The sequence below is a fragment of the Podarcis cretensis genome (assembly GCF_951804945.1).
Source record: "Podarcis cretensis genome assembly, chromosome: 17".
Lineage (NCBI taxonomy): Eukaryota > Metazoa > Chordata > Lepidosauria > Squamata > Lacertidae > Podarcis > Podarcis cretensis.
In genome coordinates, this window is record NC_137187.1 from 39,624,550 (window position 1) to 39,651,504 (window position 26,955).

A 26,955-nucleotide genomic window follows, 5' to 3' on the forward strand; every position below is an offset into this window, starting at 1 on the left:
AGAAGCTTCCCGGGCTTTGGGAAGGGGGCGCCAGGCTCCTTTTGGGGTGGGGATGGCAGTGGCTTCTTTCTCCTCCATGGCCGTCTCTGGATGTGTCCTTCTCCCTCCCTTTCACTGTGCTAGGCTTTAGTCTCTCTGCTCTCTCTCCAAATTTCAACTCTCCTTAGAATCTTCTCTAGCTCTCTCCCAGCCTCTTCAGAATCTCCTCCAAACCCTCCAGGCTCCTGTAGTAGCTCCTGCAACAGCTCCCAACGTGCTTCAGATGTGCTACTGCAAGCTAAATGGGGTTAAGATCAGCAGAGAGAGCTTTCTAAGCTACTGAATAGCAACAATAATAATTTTTTTATTGGTACCCTGCCATCTGACTGGGTTGCTCCAGCTACTCTGGGTGGCTTCCAACAAATATAAAAGCATAAGAAATCACCCCTTCTCGCAGAGGTCCATGCATCTGGTCCCTTCATTGTATAGCTTTTGCCATACGCTGAAGACCACACCCTATTATTTAAATAATAAATTGTTTTAACTTATTTTAATATTGTGTTTTTCAATTGTTGTAACACACCCTTATGGTGAAGGCCGAGTAATAAATCTAATAAATAATAATAATAAGTTGCATTTTGCAGTTGCACTTTGTTTTAAAATATTGTTGCAAGGGTGACTGTCACACTTATTGTGAACGGAGTATGGTTTTGCAACAGGAGCTGGAACTGATGGCAGGCAATAGGAGAACTGACCCAGTCGCTGAGGCAATGGGGGCGCACTTCTGCTCCTGACACCCATTCCGACATCCTTCGGCATATGCCAAAGTCACCATGGGTGCCATAGCAGCATTCGCAAGCTCTCCTACAGCAGAGGTTTTCAAGTTGTGATCCAGGGAGCTCCGAGGGAAGTTTATCCGGGGCTTTGCAAGGAGAAGATCAGCAGTGGTGACAGCAGCTACAGGTAAAGTGATGGGTGGTGCTTTAAGACTCAGCTCATGGGAGGCAAGTATCCCCCCAGCTCCTTAAACCAAAGGGGGCTCTATGGCAGCCACACTCGTTCCTTGCAGATGCACCACAGTGGAAAGGGTTTCCTGAAACCAGAGAATTTGGAGGCTACTGTCAGGGGCAGAGGAAGGGGTGTGTGTGGTGGGGGCGGTGTGCCCCAGGTGTCATCTCTGGGGGGGGGGGGTGTGACATTTGGTGTGCCGCCTGCCTATGACTCCCAAGCCTACCCTGAGCTGTCGGGGGAAGGGGTGGAGCTGTGCCACCTTGCCAGCGGCCTTTCCCCCTTCCTCCTTCATTTTGACAGCTTGGGGGAGGCTTGGGAGTCACGGGTGGGTGGCGTGCCATTCCCCCCCACTCCCGGGCTGCTTCCTGGGGGAGGGAAGCCTCCCCCGAGCTGTCAAAAGGAACGGGGAAGGGAGGAAGGCTGCTGGCAAAGCAGCGTGGCTCCCTCCCCCCCCCTGCCCAGGTAACAGCCGGCCATGGGTGGCTCACTCCGCCCCATGGGCGTCTTGCCCCCGGGATGCTGGCTCCGCCCCATGGGACACTGGCCCCGTCTCTGGGTGCACAGGGGCAGCTAGTTCCACCTCTGGCTACTGTCAGTGCACAGCAACCAAATCAGCACATGATCCTTTTGGCTTTCCTAAATTGCATCCCTTTCTTTCTTGTACCGCTCACCTGACAGAAGCATGGGATCCTTGTCCACTGATTTGCGCACGTGATCTGACTCCCCCGTCAAGGAGCTCTCATCAATCTTGAGATCGTTCCCCTGGATAAGCACCCCATCTGCAGGAAGCAAGTCACCTGGAGAAAGAAGCAGGTCAGAGTCATGGTCTCAAAGAACAACTCTGCTTAGGCTGCAATCCCATAAACACTTACCTAAGAGGAGTAATTCCCACAGGGCTCAGTGCATCTCAGGAGACATGCACAGGATAGTGCTGTTCATCTCCGAATACCACCTTCTGTTCCCTATCCCATCTCAGTTTCTTAGCGCTAGCAGGGGTGCCCATTTAATTACCCAATCCATATACTATGTTTGGAAAATGTGGTCTGCTAGAAGGATGTTCTCAATGTTTGTTCTACCACTGCAAAGCTTTCTGAACCTGGAATTATAGGATGCCTTCTCCCCCATGCGCCACATCTGCAAGGGAACCTCACATAGAGGTAGGCTCTTGGTAACTGCTCCACAGCTGTGAAGGAGCCCCATCTGATGCCACAGGCACCCTTCATGCAGCAAGGATCTCAAGGGTTCCTCAGCAGATTTTAGATCTCAGGACTGTCACAGATCAAATCCCAAAAATTTATCTTGATATCATTACCCAGGCTCTCCCTGTAACAGTCACGCCTTCAGCAGGCCCCCAATAATAAATCCAGCCCAGCCCACCAGCCCCTTCCTTGTCCCTTACCATATTTGATTTGAGCAATGTCCCCGGCAACCAGTTCAGCCACAGGGATTTGGACCTGTTGCCCATTGCGGATGACGGCAAACTTCTGCTCCTGCTCTATGCGGCTCTGCAGACCTCGGAACTGCTTCTCCTTACTCCAGTCATTGAAGGCTGTGACCAACACTACACAGATCACCGAGAGCAGGATGGCAGCACCCTCAATCCAACCAGCTTCTGACTCACCCTCATCCTCTGCGCTGGCTGCCACGTTCCCGCAGACTAGGAAAATGGGGGAGAAAAAGAAGGTGTTGGAGAGGGAGGAGGCTCCTATCCTTATGACCACATCATTCTTCAGTCAGGGATGACGAACCAAGGTACCTCCAGAAGACACTGGATGACAACTCCCATCATTCATAGCCACGGAGTGGGGATGGTGGGAGTTGGAGTACAACAGTCTCTAGAAGGCCACCATTTCCCCATACCTGCCTTAAGTCTTTGAGGTTTTTTCTTACAATCAAGTGGTGCAGAATTTTTATTAAAGGCAGAGGTCTGGGGCCCTGCTCAGCAGATCACTTTGCCATCTAAAGCAGGGGTGGGGGCTAGACATTAAGATCATGAACTCCAGAGTCTGAAATTACCTAAATCACATAGCCCTAGTCCTTCTTCCAGATTGTCAGTTCCCATTCTGTGAATGAGGCAACTTAATTTTCTGGTGTGCATATGTCCTGAACATCTCACAACCTTCAAGTATGTTCCATAAATATAAATTTATCTTGGTGAATTTGCTTGTTGTTAACTACTAACCACAACTACATGGATCTGGATGATTGCCAAAGGCTACCCTAAATGGGTCATTGCATGGGTACGCTTGGAGTGTAAAGCCCATTTCAGACATGAACTTGTGCAGGAGGACTATGAGAATAGCAGTCCTCTACCTCAGAGGGTTGTTATGCAGCTGAAGGAAGTAGAGAATCACATAATACTCTTTGTACATTAAAAGTACTTCATAGGAACAAGAAAATGAATGAATCAGCAGGGTAGATAAATGGAGCAGTCAGTGGAAAGTGATGGAGAACTCGATAAATTTCAGAAGACTGGAAAGCAGAAATAGTTGTTGATTCGATGGATGTTTCAAGAAGGCACATTGATCTTCTGTTGAAAGACAGATCTTAGTTTTGACCTCAGCATCGTGAAGCCAAAGGCAGTCTGTGTGGGCCTGGGATCTGGCCTGGGATCCCCAACATATGAAGCTCACCTTGCTTCTACAAGATAGAAGGGCATTCAAGTCTGTTAGCACCTAGGCTGTGGGACACCTTGCCTTGTAATATTAAGCAAGCACTTCAGCACTTTGCTTCAAATACCTGCTTAAGACCTTATATTGTTGTTTAATGAATGCTAGCTGTCCCGGGCTCTTATCTTCAGGTGGGACATAAGGTGACCAGCTAGCTAGCTAACGGGGGAACCTATGGCCCTTCAGGTGTTGTTGGACTTCCAGCTCCCATCAGCCCAGGCCCTCACAGCCAATGGTCAAGGATGATGCAGCTCAACATCTTCTGGAGGGCCACAGGCTACCAGCCCTGCTGCAGGGTCTTATGGGAAAGGCAATATCCTAGATAGGTTGGCTCAGAGCCCGCCTTCTTCCTTTAATTCCAAGACTAGCAGGCCATGACCTCCTTGAGAAGGGAGTTCTGCTCTCCAGCAGATCTAATGACTCTATAAGGAGCACATCTCACCTTCGCTTTCTTCGCCTGGTGGAGCATAAAAAGACAACCCCAGGGAGATTATGGCAGCAATTTCAAGAATGATCAGTGTCACATCTTGGAGGGCCTCCCATACTAACTGCAGGAAGGTCTTAGGCTTCTTTGGGGGGATGAAGTTCTGTCCGTAGATCTGCCTTCTCTTTTCCAGGTCAGCTGTGTTGTCCGAGAGGCCTGCGGGGGTGGAGGGGGGAAGAAGAGAGAGCAGATGACATCAAGCTGTACAAGTTGTAATTCCAAAACTAGGTGATTTATGGAGGGCTGTTGCCTGCTCTTCCATACAAATGCTCCAAGTGGTGTGTAAAGTTCTAACGTACTAGGAAAAAATACATTAAAAAAACAAAGAGTGGATTTCCTGAATTGGTGAGGGGTTGGGTAGATGGCTTTTGAGGGCCCCTTCCGTCTCTAGTGTCTCTTTGTGTAATTTCCAGTTCCCAACATTCTTTCTCCCTGTGGCCTAGGCTTAAATACATGCCCTTGATATGCTACTCTTCCATATGCAAGCTATTTTCTTTTAGCGTGGAGGAGCATCCAGTTATGTGAACTCATCCCCTTGTACTTTGAAATGGTACAGCCCAGACACAGGCTAACTATCGCAGTGAGAAATTCCTGACTCCAGGTGCCTAGACCTGGGATGGGGAACCTGTGGCCCTCAGATGTTGTTGGACTCCATCTTTCCTGATCATTAGCCATGCTGACTGGGACTTGAGTCCAGCAGGTTCGCCACGCATGACGTAGACTATGAAATGTCATGGATGGAATCAGGGGTTCCCTGTTGCTGTTGTTTTGGTTTAAGAGAGACAGGGAGCACCTCCAGTCTATTGCCATTTTGGAGTGGGATTCAATCATATACAGTGGTACCTTGGGTTACAGATGCTTTGGGTTACAAATTCCATTAATCAGGAAGTGGTTGCTCCAGGTTAAGAGCTTTGCCCCAGGATAAGTATGGAAATCGCGCGCCAGCAGTGCAGCAGCAGTGGGAGGCCCCATTAGTGAAAGTGTGCCTCAGATTAAGAACCGTTTCAGGTTAAGAATGAACCTCTGGCACGAATTAAGTTCTTAACCCGAGGTACCACTGTACTGTACTGGCAAATTCAGGATATATGGTTATAGTTGATTGGGAGGTCTTCTGCAATAAACCCACTTCCCCCTAAAGTGAGGGAAAGTGAAAGTGAAATGCAGCAGAAAGGTTGGGGTACACTTGCTTTGATGCAACATAATCTAACCTCACAAGCAAATCAGAACAAATGCTCATTATATATCCAACCTCCTCTAATCTCCCTGGAAACAACTCAGGATGAATGCTCAATAAACAGGTTGTCTGGAAGCAGCCAAAGAGAGGCCCAATAAAGTTATTGCCTGGCTTCCTGACTGGTGTGTCCTCTAAGCCAAGGATGGAGAATCTCTGGCCCTCTAGATGCTGTTAGACTCATCAGCCTCAGGCAAAAAAGGCCATGGTCAGGAATGGTGGGGATTGTAGTCCAACAAATATCTTGAAGGTCACAGGTTCCTCAGACCCTGCCCTTAGCTTTCCACAACAACAGGATGTATTTCTTTTGGGAGGAAAGGGTGATGGAATGGAAGTTGTGCACTGGCATTTGGGTATTTCACCCAGAATCGTAGAATTGTAGAACCTGCTTCGCCACAGCTTGGTCTTGGTCACATGAGGATCCACAAAGAGGAATTTGTTCATTCGGTTAAAGGTACTCAAGGACTGCCTCTCCCCATATGAACTGACCCGGACCCTGCAATACATGGGTCTGCTGATGAAGACAGTTCACAAACTTCAGATGGTGTAGAATTCAGTGGCCAGGTTGCTCACTGGGGCAAGACAGTTTGAGCATATAACACCAATCCTGACCCGGCTGCACTGCCTGCCAATTAGTTTCTGGGCCCAATTAAAAGTGCTGGTTTTGACCTATAAAGCCTTATGGCGCAGAACAGCAACACCTTAAGGACTGCCTCTCCTCAGATGAACCTGTCTGACCCTTGTAATCATCATCTGAGGCCCTTCTTTGTGTGCTTCCTCCATGAGGGGTCAGTGGCTCCTTGTTTGTGGAACATGCTCCCCAAGGAGGCCTGCTTGGTGCCTTTGTTACATATCTTTAAGTGTCAGGGACAAACTTTCCTCTTCTCCCAGGTCTTTGGCTAATTAAACAATGGGGGGTGTTATTGTTTTTGTTTATTACTGTGGTGTGTATTTTTGTGCTTTTATATTGTAAACTGCCCTGAAATCCTCAGATGAAGGGCGGAATATAAATTAAATAAATAAATACAGAATTAAAAAATACCCCCAATACTCTCCAACCTTATCTGTTTAGTACTCCCTCTTCTTACACTGGTGGGGAACTATTAGGAGGATCAGGTACATATCTGAGTGGGGGCAGATGCATCTGGACTGTGGTGCACATGGATGCCAACCAGTGTTAGAAACTCGGATATATAAACCAGGCGCTAAATGCAACAAAGGTTGCAGTCACCAAAACAGGATGTCTAGTTGCCATTTTGGGGCAAGACGGCTCTAAAGCCTTATTTTCCAAATGAGGGACTGACTGTGATTGATTCTCAGTTAAACATCTGGCTAGCCGAGATGACAACCTTGAGCTAGGCTAAGAATTTTGAGAAGAAGTTCTTCTCAAAACAGAGAAGTCCCTTGATCCAGGGACAGCCCACATACTGTATATATTGGCCTATTCCTCCTTCTTTTTCTTAATGGTGACTGCTCCTGCTCAGGCTGCACAGAAAAAGCCTTTTGGTTCCTGAAATTCATTCTGACTGTGTAGATAAAATATAACTAATAGAATTCTATAGGATGTGGTGTTAGTGTGTGAAAACAGCCAAGATCCAATGGTCCCCATACATGCAGCCCCAGATGGTGGAGATCTCAGGTGCCAGCCTGTTGCCCAGGCATCTTCACTTGGCTGCAAGTGATTGACAGCCAGGTGCAAAAAGCGCCTGGCTCCTGGTTGATTTCGAACACTGACATCAACGTGCACATATTGGCCACAAAATGCCAGTGTGTGGCAACCCTTGCTCTATACTCTCCTATATTCAAAGGACAGAATGCTCTGAATGTGTTTGAACTCACAGCTGATCTCTCACCTGATCTGCTGCGATATCAAACATTCAGTGAAAACATTCTAAAGTATTACCACATTTTTCCATATATAAGACGCCCCCTATTTTTTTGAACCCTAAATTAAGAAATGGAGGCAGTGAAAGATTTTACTTTCTTGGGCTCTATGATCACTGCAGATGGTGACAGCAGCCACGAAATTAAGAGACGCCTGCTTCTTGGGAGGAAAGCAATGACAAACCTAGACAGCATCTTAAAAAGTAGAGACATCACCTTGCCGACAAAGGTCCATATAGTAAAAGCTATGGTTTTCCCAGTAGTAATGTATGGAAGTGAGAGCTGGACCATAAAGAAAGCTGATCACCGAAGAATTGATGCTTTTGAATTATGGTGCTGGAGGAGACTCTTGAGAGTCCCATGGACTGCAAGAAGATCAAACCTCTCCATTCTTAAGGAAATCAGCCCTGCGTGCTCATTGGAAGGACAGATCGTGAAGCTGAGGCTCCAATACTTTGGCCACCTCATGAGAAGAGAAGACTCCCTGGACAAGACCCTGATGTTAGGAGAGATGGAGGGCACAAGGAGAAGGGGACGAAAGAGGATGAGATGGTGGGACAGTGTTCTCGAAGCTACCAGCATGAGTTTGACCAAACTGCGGGAGGCAGTGAAAGACAGAAGTGCCTGGCGTGCTCTGGTCCATGGGGTCACGAAGAGTCAGACACGACTAAACGACTAAACAACAACAACAACAAATTAAGAAATCAATATTTTAAACATCAGGCAGAACAACTTTGATATTTTATTAAATATTCAAAGCACCGGTGTAACAACTCCCGGTGGCTCCTGGGGTGGTGGGGTGCTCGCTCATGGGCAGCAGCACAGCCTGCCCCCCAACACCTGAGATCACCCAAAGTTGTTGCGCTTTTCGGGGGGAGATCAGCCAAGCCAAGCACCTGGGAAGGTCAGTGGCAGCTTCTTCATGGCAGCCGCAGGAAAGTACCATAAGTAGTGTGGTTTTTTTTAACCCCTGTGCATTCACTATCCGTGTATAAGACGACCCCCAAATTTTGTCTAAACCCTTTTAGCAAAAAGCATTGTATTCTACAAGGAAAAATACAGTATTTTCTTTTGTTTCAAGTAAATGGTTATCGGCTGTATACACACCATACATTTAAAGCACATTGAGAGCTACACTTCAAAGAATTCTGGAAACTGTAGTTTACCCCCCAGCAAGCTACAATTCGCAGCACCGTTAACAAATTACAGCTCCCAGGATTCTTGGGGGTGGGGAAATGTGCTTTAAATGCCTGGTGTGCATGCAGCCATGATGGCCAGTTTAATTTCATAGTGCAAGCAGGGAAGAGACTTTAGCAATGTGCAGTCAAGACAGCGATCCTTTCTCATGCTAATAAGAATTTATCACACAAGAGTGTTACTATTTTCAACTGCAAAATGCTGGAAAGCCTGGGCATCCCAAGTATTCTCAAGAAACAGACAACAATGCTGAAAGCACTGTTGTCACGCAGCAAAATTTGTCCTGAACTGCTGTACACCTGTATTATAGACATTTCAAAGAGTTAACACCTGTGGCGATGGAGGAGGCCTTCGCCCCAGGCCCGGATCCCACTCCTGTGAGATGAAAGAGCCCCAGGGTAGCACTGCAGTCATTCTCTCTTCCTTTGCTTAGCCTTGGACTCAGGGTGGGAGGGCTTTGTGAAATATTAAAAATGTCAGAGACCCAGGCAGCCAGCAGGAACCACAACTCAGGGTCTGTTGTCAGATCCCCTCCACAGCTGGCCATGAAAGAGACCGGCCAGCAGATCACAGAAACCCTGAGTCCCTCTGACTAGGTGTGACTACCTTCCCAAAGCCAGGGATTCAGATTCCACTGACACTGCCTCCCAATCTGCTCCTTCTCCCTCTGACCCAGGGGTGAAATAAGGCTTTATTTCACCCAGGTCAAAAACCCAGTTTGGCATCACCAGCACACAAACACACACAGGCTGCAAGCCTCATTGGTGCCCCTCTGGAGGCTTCCCCCGGGGCTACAGCTCTGCTCTGACCACTCATTGTCGTCCCACCACCAATCCTCTGACTTGGAGCCCTCTTCTCTGGGGGTTCCCGACTGGTGCCTCCCACCGCTCCTCTGGGGAAAGGGTTAAACCTGCACCTCCCCCCCACCTCAAACAAATCAGAATGAATGCTGAATAAACAGCCAACACCAGGAGCTTCCAGACAACTTAGTTACTGAGCAATTCATCCTGATTTGTTGGCAGGGAGATTAGACAACATTGACTATTTAATATGCATGTTTGTTTGTTTGTTTGCAGGGATATTAGATGCTGTTGCATTCCAGTGCATTTTTCAACCTTTGGAGAATGTGGGCTTGTGAGAGGCTTCCCAGCCATGCCAGAATTTGCTGTTTTGTGATTGAATCCCATCAAAATATAGTGACCGTCAGGAAGCGGCCGTCATGTAACCTCTCCACAAACTTTGTGCAAACATATCGAGATGAACACTTAATAAACAGGTTGTCCAGAAGTGCCCCTCTGCCCACAGGTGGAAAACAAAGACCAGTCTTTCCCCCTTATATTAAAAAACAAAATGCCATAAACCTTGATGGTGCTACATAATAAAGCTGCAATTCTAAATGCATTTGCTAAGGTGTAAGCTCTCCTGAACACAGTGGGACTTGTTTGGGTAAGCATGCAGGGGAATTGTGCCCAAAGTATTTTGGGGGTGATTGTAATAAAGAGAGTCTATAAAGATCAAGGAGAGAGTTGCTGTTTGATGGACAAGATGGCACAGATGCCTGAGAAGTTTGAGGCCAAGAAGGGATCTACTGACATTTTCCTGTCTCTGATGCTATTGCTTCTCTCCCCCTGAACATTCAACTTGGATTTTGTAGTGCTGCAGGCATATCTGAGCCGCCATCACTCCCTCCAATCAAATTGTTTGCTCCCTCTCACACATTGAGAAACTCCAAGTACGGGATGGAGACTTCCCCCTAGTGAAAAAGGATGACTTTTTTCAGTTACACTTGATGCTTAGAGCAATCCTACCTTCAGCCCATATTATATTCCACTTGTGGCCGTGAACAGGGCTGGCCCTACTATTAGGCAGAGTGAGGAAACTATCCCACACAGCTGATTTTGAAAGTCACAGCAGGACAGCACCATGTGACTTTTAAATTTATTATTATTATTATTTTGCTCCCAGGGAGAAGCGCTTGTAAGATGTTGTGCCTCAGCTGCCAACAGCAATTGACCAGCCTAGGTATAAGACATTTTGACTTGGGTTGCGTTTGCAGCAAAATGTCCGGAGCTGGTCCTGGCAGTGAGGCCTCTATCACAGAGTGGCTGAGCTGGGATAACACTTAACCACTTGGCCTTTGGGTCTCTTTTGACTTTGCTGTTCTGTTTAATCTGGAAGATTTTGTGTGTGCGCACACACAGTACTTCGATTTACAACATGCAAAGTTTCCAAAGCACTGTACACACATCATTATCAGGAATTCTTAAACTAGCACCCTGTGATGTAGGATGGTATAGCACCTCTTATAAATGAGACTGAAGCCTCGTTTATAAAAACACCCATCAGAGGTGACATGCAATGCCCACAAACAGTTCCCTGAACTGGATCCCTACTTGCTCCCTGAAATCCAGCCTCAAGGGGTGGTCAAGTGACTTTGACTGGAGAAGCAGTTTGGGGAAGGAGGGAAATAAGTGTGTGTGTGATTTGTGTGTGTGTGTGTGTGTGTGTGTGTGTGTGTGTTTAACCCTTTCCCCTCAGACCATTTTCCTGACCAATATCCCCCCTCCCTGAGCTGCACTCCTACCTCCTATTTTTTCCTCTTGTGGAAATAGCAGCCTGGGTGTGTGTGGCTTTTGGTCAGAAAAACAGTGCAGTGACCAGAGGCAGGGATGGGGGGTGGCACTTCTAGAAGACCTGCTTGTTGAGTGCTCAGCCTGATTTGTCTGCAGGGAGATTAGATGGTGCTGACTATTTACTGACTGACTGTTCATTCTGATTGGTTTGTGGGGAGGCAGGAAGACAGATGCATCAAGGGAAGTGTTGTCCCACACTCCGTAGTGCATTCCCCCCCCCCCCTTTCCTAATGCAGGAAGCCTGATATTTTTGAAGAAGTGGGTTTACTGAGCAAGTTTCCCCAATCAGCTGCAAATGCACATCCTGGGGGCTTGTCCATACTCCCCTTTAGCCCTGCTCTTTCCAAGCACAGCTTTAAAGCTCCATGTCTGAACACCCTTTTTTTTTTGCCACAGAGCTTTCCCTGTGAAAACCTGCTTTTTAAAGCTGACACACAACAAATGGCAATTTGGGTTTTCTGCTGGAGAGCGCGGAGGAAATGTACGGTAAGTGTGGAGAAGTGCTGAATTTGCCAGTGTGTGATTGAATCCCACCCCAAAATAGTGACAGGCTGGAAGTGCCTAGAGACAGGACTCCTGTTATCAGTGATGGATGGAAGGAAGAGGAAATATCAGCAGGTGTGGCTTGCTGAGTGGGGTGGAGGGGGGGGGAGTGACACCATCCAAATCTGGACCCATGAAGTAGAAGTGCAGGAGCCCTGGAGCCTTCTTTGCATGCAGACAACCTGCCAGCAACCATTGCATTTGGAATGCTCCCTGGGTTCACCTGTTTCTCTCCCCACTTCCTCCTCCCCACAGCCTTGCTCAGACAGCTCCCACTCCCTCCCCTGCTCCTCCTCAGTTGCAGGCACCTGCTGCCCTCCTCATTTGCCTGATTTCTCCTTCCCTTCTCCTCTCTGTGTGATGGGGAAAGAAGCCTTTAGCTCCCTGCAGCAGAGAGACAGTACCGGCTGCTGCTGCTGCTGCTGCTGCTGCTGCCGCAACCTCAAGGACAATTCAAGGGGAAACCGGCAGAGAGGCAGGAAGGCGGCTGGACCAGTGTGCCATGAATCTTCTGGCAGTTTCCGAAGGTCTCCTCGTCAGGCACCATTGCCCTCAGAGGAAGGAGCCTTACAGGGGGCTAAGAGGGGACCGCCTGAGCAGAGCAAGCCCCCACCGCCTCCCCACACACAGACAAAGGGAAGAGGGATGCAAACATGGGCATGCCAAGATTTGAACCTATACCAGATGCTGGCCATTAACCATGGTCAGGGGCAGGTCTTTAAAAACAAGCCACCCCCACACCTCAGAGAAATGCCTTTGATGTCCTGCCCCTAAACTCAGAAGTGTGAGGGCTGTCTTTGGTCACTCACCAGCTGCTAAATGAAATTTATTCTGCATGTGTTCTGAGGCACTCTTTCTTTTCACACTCTTAACTATTCTGAGGGGCTGACCAACAGGCAGATTAAGCACAAGATTAAGGTAAAGGTAAAGGACCCCTGACAGTTAAGTGCACCCGCAAACGACTCTGGGGTTGCAGTGCTCATCTCGCTTTACAGGCCAAGGGAGCCGGTGTTTGTCCACAGACAGTTCTTCCGGGTCATGTGGCCAGCATGACTAAGCCGCTTCTGGTGCAACGGAACACCAAAACCACAGCAACGCACGGAAACGCCGTTTACCTTCCCTTTGGGCCTGCTTTCAAACTGCTAGGTTGGCAGGAGCTGGGACCAAGCAACAGAAGCTCACCCCGTCGCAGGGTGATTGACAAGCCCAAGAGGCTCAGTGGTTTAGACCATAGCGCCACCTGCATCCCCAAGCACATGATTAGGGCATCAGTAAAGCAGAGGCAAAAAACAAACCACCCAATTTTTAGGTTTTTTGTGGGGGGTAGATCTAAGTAGCCACCTGGAAAACCTAGAAAGAATCTATTTCCACTTCAGCATACCTGTAAATTTGGTGTCATTTTGAGAACTTTGCCCTGCAGCATCTTGCATTACCCTAGTGGGCTCAGCTTCCACATTAGAAAGGTAATGTGAGGAATGACCCATGATCTTTTATTCTCTTTTTTTAAGTACATCAGAGGTGAGGAATCTTTTCAGCCTGTGGGCTGCAGATTATTAAATGCATAGTCTGCATTTCTAGATTACTACCTAGGATTCCATTCAGAACACATACAGTGTAGCCTTCATTTCAAAACAGCTGCATTGGTCACCGCTCATCTCCAGGCCCAATTCAAGCTGTTGAAAGTCCATTAGTGTTTAAAGTCCTAAATGCCCCATGCCCCAAATATCTGAGAGACCACTTCCTTCCCTACAGGCCCTCTCAGGAGTTAAGATCAGCTGGGGGGGCCTGTCTTGGTAGTTCTGCTACTGTTAGAATCTGGGCGGAGGAGGGGGTGGCAGCCCAAGAGGGGGTATTATCTGCAGCAGCCCCTAAATTGTGGAACTCCCTCATCAAAGAGCTGCACCTGGAACCACAAGATGCGGTTTGGGATGCATGCTGAGGATGTATTTCTTCACCCTGGCCTTTAACTCCCCATTCTTTATTTCTGATTGCAATTTGTTTTAAATGTTTTGTTTTAAATTGTAACGTCCTCTGGGAACTCAGGACAAAGGGTGGGTAAAATAATAATGATAGCACACATCCACACCCACCCATACACAATTATACCCATGCATTCATACATAGCTGTTAATTCAGACATACACTGACCCACCCATTCAGTCATCTGCTATCTTACTTACATCTGCTCAGAGTGATTTAAGTCATGACCCCACCCTCTTAGCTTTAACAATGCAGCTGGGCCATGTCTCCTCTGACTATTCTCTTCTTCCACCTTTCAGTGACCTGGGTTTTATGAAAATCTTCAACCCAGACAGAAATAGCCAGTGAATGAGTCACAAATGCCAAAGGTCCTAATAGTGTTAGAGCTGCCTATGTTGAGTCCATCTAGTCTAGTGCTCTATCTAGCAACTGGATGCATCTTGGAGAGTGTTCAAATGGGTTGTAGTAGGGGGAAAGGGGGCTTCTAATGAAATTGTGAATTATTTACCCCCATTGTTAGCCAAATCATGCCCCTTAATCTTCTCAGACAGGAGCCAAGTTGCTGTCTGAAAAGGTAGGGCACTGCCTCTCTTTTCCCTCCCCACCCCCCCACCCCCCATTAATTGAACACTGCTCTGGAAAACTCACAAATGAAGAAGACAGTCAGGGGCAATTCTTTGTTGTTTCCCCACAACATTTGGTAACTGGAGGTACAGTTCCTTTAGATATGGGAGACAGTATTTGGAATCACAGCAGAGATTGCAGTGCCAAGGTGGGGTAGGAGGGGAACGCAATGTGGGGGTCTTCAGGTATAAGAGTCTTCTCAACCCACGCTCCAATTCTGCAGATCAGAATTGGTAGCTAAATCTTCCCTTCTGCCTCTGGAACCACACACACTGACCAACCCACATGGTCGCCCGTGTAAGTCACAGGGGTAAAGAGAGGGGAAGTGTGAACATGGGTCTGAAAACTTGTTGCAAAACAACTGGATGAGATGGGATCAGGGAGGAATCAGTGTCCTCAGGGAGCCCTGGCTAGTTCTTTGAGTACCATGGTTTTATTGAAGAGTGAGTGAAGTTTCTTTTCCACTTTCTCACCATAAACTTACTGTCAAGTCTTAGGAACATAGAATTCCATTTTATATGGAGTCAGGCTATTGGTCCACCTAGTCAGTATTGTCTACACTGGCTGGCAGCAGCTCTCAAGAGTTTCTGGCAGGGGTTTCCCCTGGGGCCTTCTGCATGCACAACAGATACTCTGCCCCTTCTCTCTTCCCTTGCCACACAGTCTGAACTGAACAGATGATGAAGCAGGAGGGGATCCATTTCTGACACCAGAGCTTTTAAATGTCAATGCTGAATGGCACAGAGGATCAAAAAGGAAAGGCAGAGCTCACTTTCTCCCTTTGATGAACCGTGGCCTAGGCAAAGACACTGGTTTATGCAACCATCGAAGAAGGATAGCAAGCTTTGGGTCAAGCTGCCCACAGGAGGGGTGAGCTACTTTCTTTTCATGGACTGCCAAATCAAACCCAGTTGGCTATTAGTGCCTGTCTGTATTAACCTTTGATGGCCAACCAGCCCAGTTCCCTTGCTGTGTCAAGGGAAGCAGAATCTGGAAGCTAAAGGTAACACAGCTCCACTTCTATCCATTTATACTGGGAGTGAAACTGCACAAGCTTTGCTCAGCCTTTGCCTTCACTCCCTTAACACATCCTAAACACATTTACTAGGAAGAAAGTCCCATCTGCTCAAAAGCTTAAGGGGGTATGGACCATTCTGCTGCCTGGGGACGGGTCCTAGCTTAGCATGCAGAAGGTCCCAGGTCCAGTCCCTGACATCTCCAGGTAGGACTGGTTGATACTGAAGCAAGGTGGACCAATGGTCTGACTCAGTGTAAGACAACTTTCTATGCTGCTATGTTTTCATGGCTCAGCTGATTCATCCTCACCTCATCCTTGTGTCCATAGACCAAACCTCAGATTGCATTCAACTGGACTTAGATCATAGATCATAGATCATAGAATCATAGAGTTGGAAGAGACCACAAGGGCCATCGAGTCCAACCCCCTGCCAAGCAGGAAACACCATCAGAGCACTCCTGACATATGTTTGTCAAGCCTCTGCTTAAAGACCTCCAAAGAAGGAGACTCCACCACACTCCTTGGCAGCAAATTCCACTGTCAAACAGCTCTTACTGTCAGGAATTTGCAGAGGACGACTAATGCTTGCTTTTTAGCAGTACCTTGGCCCTGACCCTATTATCTCTGAAGGAAACAACACTTCCAAAGTCTGAATTGGAAGTCTGCAAAACATGAATCAATTTTTAGCGTTTATGCCTCCAGCAATCCATCAGCCAATTTTGCTTCTGAGTCGCAAACGCAGCAGCAGAATTGACTAAACAGATGAACATCGGTTAGATTATAAATAACAATAACAATAATAGTAATAATCATGCCAAAGTGATTCACTATACTTAAACCTAGAAATTGCCGTGAAGATATGCCTGTCAGTCTAAGACTAAAACAAACTGTAATAAACAGCTGGTCCTGTTCCACAACTGAGAAGTAGCTGCATCTCAGCCTCATAAGAAGAGGGATCAGACCAAAGGAGCTAACTGCATGTTTATGGGAAGCTCAGGCACATGAGGCCAATAGCCTTTTCCTGGTGCTGGTATTCATGAGGCAGACTGCCCCTGCGGTAATATAAAGCCATCATAGCAAAGAACCATAGAGGGCCTTGTTTTCCAAGTATCTGTCTAATTTCATTCCACATCTCAGAACATTTCGTTGTTTTAACTATGGTACAGAAGTCCTCTTTGCCTGCTCTAAATTTCTCATAGTTCAGCTTCCTTGGGTGACCCAGGGATCAAGTACTGTGAGAGATGGAGAAAAAACTTCCCCCATGCCATGCATGCTTTTTGCACTCCAAGGTGGAAGTGGACCTCATTCCATGCACATAGCATAGTTTAATCCTGCCTGTTTTGGGGATTCCAAGTCCCACCAGCCCCAGCCAGCAGGGACCAATGCCAAGGGGACAGGAAGTTGCATTCCAACAACATCCAACGTTCCCCACCTTTAGACTATGGCACTCTAGGAGCCAGGATCATTGGCTCCTATTAATTCTGGGATAAAAATAAGATTTGCTGGTGATAATAAAAGTATTATTATCAACAACAACACCACTGTTATTAATAAATTAATTAAATTTATATCCTTCTCTTCCACCCAAAGGAGACCAGAGTGGCAAACACAAAAGGATCAAAAATAAAATAAAAGCACATTTAACACATTTCAAAACATGTAAAATTAGGTTGAGATGGGACAGACTGGACTCTTCCACTCCTCTAATGAAAGTATGATAATGAGAAAGCAGCAAGTGGAGTTTGAAAAAGACACTTGAGGCAATATTATCACTTGCTTGTTTGTCGCAGAGCTGCCACTAAAGGCCAGAAGCAGGAGCATGTTAAAAAGCTGGCAGCCTCAAAAATTGGCAAGTTTAAGAGCCAGGGCTCCTGGGTCCTGTTCTCACAGAGCAGGACGATATGGAGGCTCTGAGGTTGTGTCCCCAGCTCTACAGATTGGGGGCAATTCGGGTGGTGAGATACAGGTTTCTTAACAAGTAAGAGAACAGACATTTTGCGATCTGGGGTTTAAGTTTAAACTGCATGAGTCACAAAGCAAAGAAAGCTAAATGTGGGTAGCCCAATAACTGTAGTTTATCCCTACAAACCCCCATCATCCTTCACAAACTACAGTTCCCAAGATTGGGAGAAATCATGCACTTTAAATGCACTTTAAAGGCATGGGGTGTGTGCAGCCTAAATAAAAAGGCTAAAAGCAATAAATAAAACAAAACTACAAAGCCCAAAATTCAAGGAAGTGGCCTGCTGAAACATTCCGAATTGGGCCAGAAGTTTTCAAGCTTTCACTGTAGCTGCAGCTTTGGACTAGTGTGTAAGGGTTGTGCGAACAAATGTCATAAATGTCAGAGGTAGTAAAAAAAAACCAAAAACCAAAAACCAGAGACATCACCTTGCCGACAAAGGTCCATATAAAGCTATGGTTTTCCCAGTAGTGCTGTATGGAAGTGAGAGCTGGACCATAAAGAAGGCTGATCACCGAAGAATTGATGCTTTTGAATTATGGTGCTGGAGGAGACTCTTGAGAGTCCCATGGACTGCAAGAAGATCAAACCTATCCATTCTTCAGGAAATCAGCCCTGAGTGCTCACTGGAAGGACAGATCGTGAAGCTGAGGCTCCAATACTTTGGCCACCTCATGGAAAAGACCCTGATGTTGGGAAAGATGGAGGGCACAAGGAGAAGGGGACAACAGAGGGCGAGATGGTGGGACAGTGTTCTTGAAGCTAAGAACATGAGGGAGGCAGTGGAAGACAGGAGTGCCTGGCGTGCTCTGGTCCATGGGGTCACGAAGAGTCAGACATGACTAAACGACTAACAACAGCAACAGTAATGCTTCTGAATACCAGTTCCTGGAAACCATAGAAAGAGCGAGAGCTCTTGTGCTTGGGTCCTGTGTGCCAGATTCCCACACGAATCTGGTTGGCCACTGTGAGAACAGGATCCTGGATTCGATTCCCTGAGCCAGCAGGCTCTCTCCTTCTGTTCTTAAGCATGGGAGATGTGGGGACTGCCTGCCTATTCTGCCCACCCAGCCCTACCCAAAGCCTGGTACCTTCAGTGGGGGAGGTCTTGAGTCTCCTGCAGAGCCCATTGACATCAGTGTAGGTCTCCTGGACTTTCTGGATCGCCTCGGCCCCACGCAGCTCCATGAGGGAGCGCAACTCTGCCAGGGTGCAGCCAAAGCCACCCGCATGGTTCAACTCTCGCCGTTGGCTTTTGGGGTAGAAATCCACAGAGCTGTTGGCCATGTCTCCCATGGTGGAGGTGAAGCTGCAGCTGAGCTGAGCTTCGCTGGGCAAAGGTGTGGGGAAAGGGGGCAGGGGGTGAAGAGTTGCCTTGGGCTAGGTCAGCCTGGTAGACAGAAGGAGAAACCTGTGGGGATGGAACAGGAAAAGCCATTCATTGGAAGAAAAGGAAGTAATTCCAGGAAATAACTTTGATCCCACCCCATGCCCCGGATAGTAACCTGCTCAGCTTCCCTGCTTACCTGCTCAGTCACAGTGGTGTCCTCTGTTCATCCTACAGAGCCCCAGATGGAGGGGCCACAAAGTGTTATAGAGGCCAGCCAGGGGACCAAGCCATGGAAGAGGTGGAGGAGAAGTCCTTGTCAGAGTGTGGCACCACAGGTCTCCCCACTGCAGAAAGAGAACCTGTCAGAAAGGCAACATGGGTGTTAGCAGAAAATTAAAAAGACAACCTTGTCACATACATACATCTGCGCAAACATAACCTGGATGTTTCTCTCCCCCACCCCCGCAGCCCCTTTCATTTATTAATCCCTTGTTTGTTTGCTTGCTTATTTCCAGTATGGCCCTCTACATCCCAAGGTGTAGAGTCCTGGGTTCGAATCTCCCCATGACCATGAAGCTCATTGTACCAGTCACAGTCTCTCAGCCTGAAGTACATCACAGAATTGTTGTGAGAATAAAACGGGGAGGAAGGGGACCATGCATGCCACTTTGAGCACCTTGGAGGAAAGGTGGGATAAAAATGTGATAAGTAAATATACAAATAACAGTTTAATAAACAAAAGCTACTACTTGTTTATAGAAGGAATGGCCATCTTTAATATTTTCTCCCATTTCCTGTAACACACCTGAGATACTTTCTCTCTCTCTCATGCACTGATCTTGCTAGGTCAATTCATCACCAGTGGCCAGTAGTTGACAGTAGGTCACATCCATGTTCATAACAACTTATATTCATTTGAGTCAATTCTGTGATCCTTTACACTGTAACACACTTGCCTGCTATCTCTTGCTCTGCTTGGTAAAACACACACACACACACACACACACACACACACACACACACACACACATTTTCTCCTTCTCTTTCCATTCATGATAAACCCACTCACTTGAGATTCACTTCATTCACTTCATGCATCTGACAAACTGAACTGTGGCCTGCAAGGTTTCTGCCAGAAAAAGTTAGTCTTTACAGTATTAAATAATACTATTCCTTCTAAAAATATTACAAAACTCTTTGTTCTAAAACCTTTTCCTTGATATCCTATTTCTCTGCATGCAGAGTGTTTTTTGAGGGCACGCATAAACATGAACACACACCTGTAGCTGAAGTGATGTGCTTCAATGAAATTGTCACTCAATTCAATGGAAATCCATTGAATGCGTGAACTTGCCCTCATTAGACCTCAAATGTAAACCAAACTGGCCCCAGAGAGTGTTCTTTCCCCATAAAAAGGTGGGGACTACATGCTCATTCCTGATTCTGAGGGAGGATTCCTTTACATAGTGTTTAGAGCAGGATGGGGAACAACTGCTGGGGTCCAGGACACGACTTTGTCCCCCAGCAAGCCTCATGGGGAGTCTGTAGGTTTGCGTAAGTGCTGCCTGGGGCTGAGTAACAAGGGGACATCTCCAGTCCAGCCCCCCCCATGCTTTAAGAAGTAAGCACAATATTAAACTTTAATTGTTACGTATTGATTAAGGAATATACTGCATGAATGCTTGCTGAATGCATGTATGAATGCATATTTTAACAGCTGGGTAACTGACACTCCTAAATTAAAGCTTTGAGATACCAAACAATCAATGTACCCACCAGTGTCTAAGGCTATAAACAAGATGTACACTGTCTGGGGCCTCCCAATCCAATGCTGCTCACAGGATGTGATAGCAAAATAAAATACATCTGCATTTATTAATATATTTTACTTTATTTACTTCACCTCCAAGATCCTGAATGAGTATGGCACAATAAGCTGTTGGAAAGGCTGAAGAGCTGTCCAGGGTCCTGAAGCAAGCTCCTCAGCCCAAAGCTGTGCTTGGTGCTGATGCGGAGGAATTGAGACAATCTTTTATGGTGACTGTACTAGTATTCCCACAATGGAACTTCTGTGTGACTATTAATTATGTAAATATAGTAACATGTCACAGACAAGAAGTGAAATCGCAGCTCATCTCCTCCTGAAATTCCTCTGAAATATGGGGTGTTTTGGACATATACTGCTTGCCTATTAACACATTGGCTAACCTCTGCTTTAAGAATGTTCTCTTTGAAAAAGTTTTGAGAAACGAGATCTACAGCAAAGATCTATCTTTCTTTGTCTTAAACACTTTAAACACTTCAGTTTTTGAATGTGCAGGGAGTTCCCATCCCCGCCCCAAGATAGGACCAAACATGCTATTTCTCTTCTGTAAGATACAGTCCAGGAAATGTTTACCCCTGAATCTGCTGACACTATAAACTGTATCTCATCTGTCACTGTTCATAAACCTGGCATCTCCACTGGTTCTACCATTACTGCCTAGCCCTGTTTTCATGACCTTGTCTCATTTCATAATCTTGTCTCATTTTAGCAAGGAGAACCCCCTGAACTCAGCTATAATCTGTTAGAATGCTCTGCATGTGTTAATTTCTGTTCTGCAAGATCTGATGCATGAAGACATTCCCTTTTGTAGGAGATGAGGAGTCAACAATGGCACTGTAACTATGCAAAATTATAAAATGCTCTGAAGACCATAAGACAAACCAATCCTTCCTAAAATGAATTGTGCTTGAGGGAAGCATGTTGCTGGATGTCTTGTGCCAAGTGATTCAGGTGTGTGTGTTTTCCCAGAAGAGGCACGTTCCCATCCACCTGACCCCCCCCCCCCCCGTCCCCACTAGAATCAACCTTATCTCTGCTCTTGTAATTGTAATCATGGGTTGCCTGCATGACTGGATGAGTGTCTGAAGGAGGCCTAATTCAGGGGACAGATTCCAAAGCCATGGCCAGGGCTGTAGGAACACTGCTATTCTGCATAATGAGAGGAACTGTGCAGAGCTGGCTATTGGATACCAATTGGAGTGGCTGATAGAGCTCTTTAGTGGTCAGTGGGTGGCACTTCAGTCTCCTTTGCATATCTTTTTGCTCCTTCCCAGTAGCAGCCAGTATGGTGGGGAGGGGCAACCCTCCTGCCACCAGCATTATCGCAGTTCACATGGGCAGGGCTGGGGCAGGGTGGCGGTGAGGTTGCAGCTGTGTGGATGCACTGACAGGGCTGCTGGTTTGGTTCTGCCAGTGCATCTGCACAGCCCAGACCTCACCACAATGCTGCTCCATCAGAGCCCAGTTCAGTGACGCTCCACCGATGCTGGTGATGGGATGGCTGTTCTGTAGTCCTCTCCCACCACACAGGTTGCTATCACTCTTCCCCGTCACTTCCAGAAGTAGATATACAAATGACACAAAATAAAAGAAACCATGTAAAGGTGCTTAATTCACACAGATTGCAGATATTAGCTTTTCTTGGCACAGAACTGCGGTTACCTGGATGCAGAATTTTGCTTATTTTAGCACACACAGCCCTGGTCATGCTTGCACTTGGATCTCCTCCCTCCTCTTGCTTCTGGTTGGTGGAGTTGACTGAATGGGAATTCGAATCTTTAAACAAAGTCCTTTGCAGCTGCCTAGTAACTGGATGACATGCTCCTTAACCACTTCCACATCAGCCCCAAATGGGTGGGAGTGCATCCTGCCATTGCTAAGAAACCATACAAGGCTTCTCCCCTAGTGTGGCAGTTTCTGCCAGAGATAGAAAAACAGGAATTGCTCATTGGCATGTATGCAGATCTCTTCATACCCTAGTAATGAGCCAAGGCTCAGTAACTAATCAACCAGGTATCAAAAGATGCTTAAATTGGGAGCCTCTAGACCTGCACTGGACTACAATTCCCATAATCCCTGACCATTGGCCATGCTGGCTAGGGATGATGGGAGTTGGAGTCCAACAACATCTGGAGGACCACAGATTTACCATCCCAACCAAAAGCATACACATTGATCAGTTTGTAACAAATTTAGCATAAAGTCATCTACCTTACCATTACACGTACATCATTTTGTTAATTGCTTTCTATTTGTTATTGCTCAGGTTTTTTAAGAACCTAATTATATTATAAGGTGCATATTTCTTTTCTGAGAGTGGGTGATACACATTTCAGCTGCTGAGCTCCCAAAATACTACCAATAGATATAAAGGGATTAAACAGCTGGACATTTCTGTAATAATACCTAAGAAATTATTTCAATAGTACATATTTAATGCTGCAAATACTAATGAAACAGTCTTTCCCTTCATTACAACCTCAAAAGCTATGTAGCAATTTCTAGCATATTTTATTGATCTTATATGGGCTCAACCACTATTGATAATGGATTTCAAAGACACCTTTTAAAAAGCCCAAACAACTGATGAGGAACAATATTCCAGATGGTAGCCTGCCAAGGTGGTTTAGAGAACAGGGTGCTGAATTCAGTACTGGGAGAAATTGTTTCCAAATCTTAACCAGGAATCTCACTCAGTGACTTTGGATCAGTCATTATCCTCTCCATCTACCCTGAAGGATTGTTAAGAGCATCACAGCCAGCCCAACACATTTTTCTACCTGGGGCAGAACAGCAAACAGTACCTACTCCCCAAGGTGTATAGGACCCTAGACTGGCCAAGTTATTTTGGCACCCATAAATGCCATTCATCCCATGGGAGTAAAAATAGAGCAATAAACGAAAAAGTAACATTGGCTAGTTTTTCATGGCACCCAGACTTGTGGGAATGTTCAGGGGTGCAGGAGAGGATATATTGTGAGATCATATCCTAATCCAACTTGTGCTAACAAGTTCCCAAAATATCAGCAGAGTTTATGACATTCCCCTTTTAGTTCGCAACGGTAACATCTGCACAGGTTCGCTAGAACCACTATAATAATTACTCTGGTAATTTCCCCTTTTGTTCCCTCTTAAAATACAAGACACGACACAGTCTTTATAAAAGTATAAAAGAGTTTACTCACGTTCTGTTCACAATATGATCCCAGAAGGCAGACAGCTTAAAAAAGGTAAAATACACTCAGAATCTATCTTATAGGAAGATAGTACTGTCCTCTCTTGGCTGAGAGCCAAGAGGGCATGTTGCTCCTTCAGAAGATGAAGATGAGAGAGAGAGAGAGATGGCTGCCTGCCCTGTGCTTTTATCATTTACCTGCACAGGTGAGGCCACACCCACCTCTGGTCACATGCGGAGGAAGTCCGTCCCCAGGAAGTTTACCTACTTGCTAGACAGACATCCCTCCCCATGTTCTAACACGTACACTCTAGGAATGTTGTCATTGACTGCTCCTGTGTTTACATCCCAAAAGACTCTGCTGCCTAAGGCAGCTGCTGAACTCCGCCAAACAGTAGGGAATGAAATGGAGAAAATAGCGATCCAGCTGCCCTGAACTCCTCGGAGAAACAGATAAAAATGTGGTGAATGAATAAACAACACTACTATTCCATGTTCCATGTTCCAAAAGTAGGGGAACTTATGTAACTAGGAAGAGAGTTGAGGAGAGCTTCCCCGCTTTTGTGGCTATCTTTCAGTCCCTAATGAAGGCTGGGCCATAAATGCCTAAAATAAAATACATCGGTATCAACTGAAGGTATGAATGGACTAGTAACTTTTTGCAAACCTATTTACAAGGCTGAGCTAAATAAAGAATGTGCAGTAGGCAGCTGGGAGCAATGAGGGATATAGGGAATGTGGACTTTTAAGGCCTGCAGTTCATGCCGGAATCTGTTACAAGGACAAACATTAAATCCTAAAGTGCCCCCTAAAGGTACAGTATATAGAGATGTTCTCTCACTTCTGTTTGTTGAGTGCCCAACTGCTTCTGGATTCAGTCCCATCATATAACATTCACAAAGCATCCTCTTGAAAACAGCCACACCTGAATAATTCTGAATTTTTAGCATCCATTTACAAACAACTAAATTTTTGCTGCTGCACTAGTACCAGGAAATCCTGAATTCCTGGACAGGTGTAACTTGAATACAGAGCTAACTCATGCTCTGGCAATTTATGCACACACCTGCCCCCCACATTACTTGCTCTATGTGGGGCTGCCCTTGAAAATGGCATTGAAACTTCAACTGGTGCAGTAGGCGGCTGCCAGACTGCTAACCAGCTCTGGCAGCTGGAATCATTCTGGAATACTTGTACTGGTTACCTATACACTTCTAGGCCAAATTCAAGGTGTTAGTGATGACTTATAAAGCCATGAATGACTCGGGACCTGGATAGCGAAAGGAGCGCCCCTCCCAGAACTAGACTTCCCGTGTTTAAGATCTTCCTACTGTGGTGTGGGAAGGGGCCTTCTCTGTGGTGATGCCCTGTTTATGTCACACACTGAGGGACAGTTGTTACTGACTCTGCCTTTGTTTGTTCTAACTTAAGATGTAGCTGTATACCAAGGCTTTAAAAAGATGTTTGTTCAGACAGGATTGCGGCAGAAGGAAGGAAATATTCTGCACAGCAAGGATGGGGAACCTTTGGCTCTCCAGATGTTGCAGGGCTACAATTCCCATAATCCCCACTGGCTGAGGCTGATGGGAGTTTGAGTCCAGCAGCATCCCGAAGGCCACAGGATCCCCACTCCTGTCCTACAGTCTTAAAGGCAATAACTGCTGTTATTATTAATATTTTATCTGCTCTGCCATTCTGGGTAGTGCATTGTTGTTCGTATTAAACCTTTGTGGTTTTTAAAAAATCCAGTTTCAGTACATGTTAAACATAAATTTAAATTTTACCACAAAACAGGTATTGAAATGTGTAATTCGTGTCAATATTTGAATTTCCAAATGTGTTTTATGCTAAATTATGTATCTTTTTAATGCATTTTGATCCATTATTTGAGATGGGAATTGTATATCACAAAATTCAGAGAAGTGCAAAATGTGAAAGGCAAATATGTTCCAGTCCATCATATGCAAATGGGCTCAGTTCACTTAAAATTCTCCCTTATTCCTGGACACAAAGAGGCTGCTACTTCCTAACCATGTCTGTAGCTAGGATATCCAGCCTAGATTTCTGTTTCACATGAGCTTCTGCTTTTCTGCTTAAGAGAAAACTCTTTGCCGTCACCAAGGGTCATTCTTACACTCGTGAAAATGGCCATATGCAGTCAGACCAGTGGCCTAGTTAACCCTGTTGTCTGTTGACAGGGACCACACAAAGATGACAGGCGGACTCTCAAGCAAGGCAAGGTTCTCAAATTGGACCCCTTCCCTGTTATTAGTCTCTGCTCCCTGGTATTCAGAGGCATACTATCTCTGAATACCTTTCATAAACCTATCTTCAATTTGTTTAAAAGCCATCACAATGCCATGTGGGCCTGAGTTCCTCAGGACAAATTAAGCACTGCATGAAGAAGCATTTAGCCATCTTTGAAACTGTTGTTTTCACTTTGAAAAATGATGTGACATATATGTGCTATGAAATAATAACAAACTATTTAAAGTTTTACTAGAGGCAATCATTTGTTTCTATTATTATTATTATTATTATTATTATTATTATTATTATTATCAGCGCAGCAGCAGCAACAGCAGTAAGGCAGATTAGAAGGCTCATCCATAAAGTGAATGCAGCGCGTCACGGCTCAGTGTCAAACTGCAGAGACACAGAATGGGTAACCTGATACCTTTTATTGGACCAACTTTCACACACATAGACCAAAAGAAGTTTGTCCAGCAAAACAAATCTCTTTCCTCATCTCTTTCCTTGGAACCAATAGATCAATAATATCTGCAACTTGCTGGGAGGAGGTAACAGGCAGCATTCCACTAGAATGGCACCATTTCGTAATGACTTGAGTGAAGGAAACTCATCTGATCTTTCAGATAATTAAAACATATAAATGTTGCTAGTTGCAACGACTGCAGAGGATGTGATTTTAAATCTAAAATGATTTTGGTTTATTTGAGTACCAGGCTGGAAGCAATAAAATTAAATTGAGCACATTCAAACCATTACATATGAGATATAAAAACAAAATGAGCGACAGTTATCTTGGCTTAGGAGCTGCTGTGGGATATCATATGTAAGCTACAAGGAAATATGAGCACCATTTAGGGCTTAGCTGGACTATTGCATCTGTTTTGGTCAACATAATTTAAGGAGCAAACAAGCAAATTTGAGATTATTTGTGTTAGCAGCAAGGATTAGAAATGGTTTGAACATGAGACTAGTGAAATATTATTTATTTTATTTCATAAAATTTATATACCACTTGACTGTAAAAAAAACAAAAAAACCCTAACCCTCAAAGCACTTTATAACAAGAAAAACAAACAATTACATTATCGGTAAAAACCATTAAAACAACTATTCTAAGCATTCAAATTTCCCCAACCCCATATTCAGGTGAATTGTT

At 45.7% G+C, this 26,955-nt stretch overlaps 1 protein-coding gene across 8 annotated transcripts in view; it reads right to left on the minus strand.

Annotated features, from left to right (window-relative positions):
- Positions 1–26,955, minus strand: part of ATP2B3 (ATPase plasma membrane Ca2+ transporting 3) — a 121,728-nt gene that overhangs the window by 55,820 nt on the left and 38,953 nt on the right. For 7 of the 8 annotated variants that reach the window (XM_079958667.1, XM_079958662.1, XM_079958660.1 and 4 more), the window contains exons 2-6: positions 18,743–18,905; positions 18,308–18,627; positions 4,102–4,299; positions 2,390–2,647; positions 1,662–1,787 (exon numbers count right to left, since the gene is read on the minus strand). In XM_079958667.1, coding sequence (XP_079814793.1) covers positions 1,662–1,787; positions 2,390–2,647; positions 4,102–4,299; positions 18,308–18,512 — 787 coding nt within the window. In that variant the 5' untranslated portion in view covers positions 18,513–18,627; positions 18,743–18,905. Of the gene's footprint in view, positions 1–1,661; positions 1,788–2,389; positions 2,648–4,101; positions 4,300–18,307; positions 18,628–18,742; positions 18,906–22,033; positions 22,289–26,955 lie in introns of all 8 variants that reach the window. The other variant, XM_079958661.1, reaches the window with a different exon arrangement.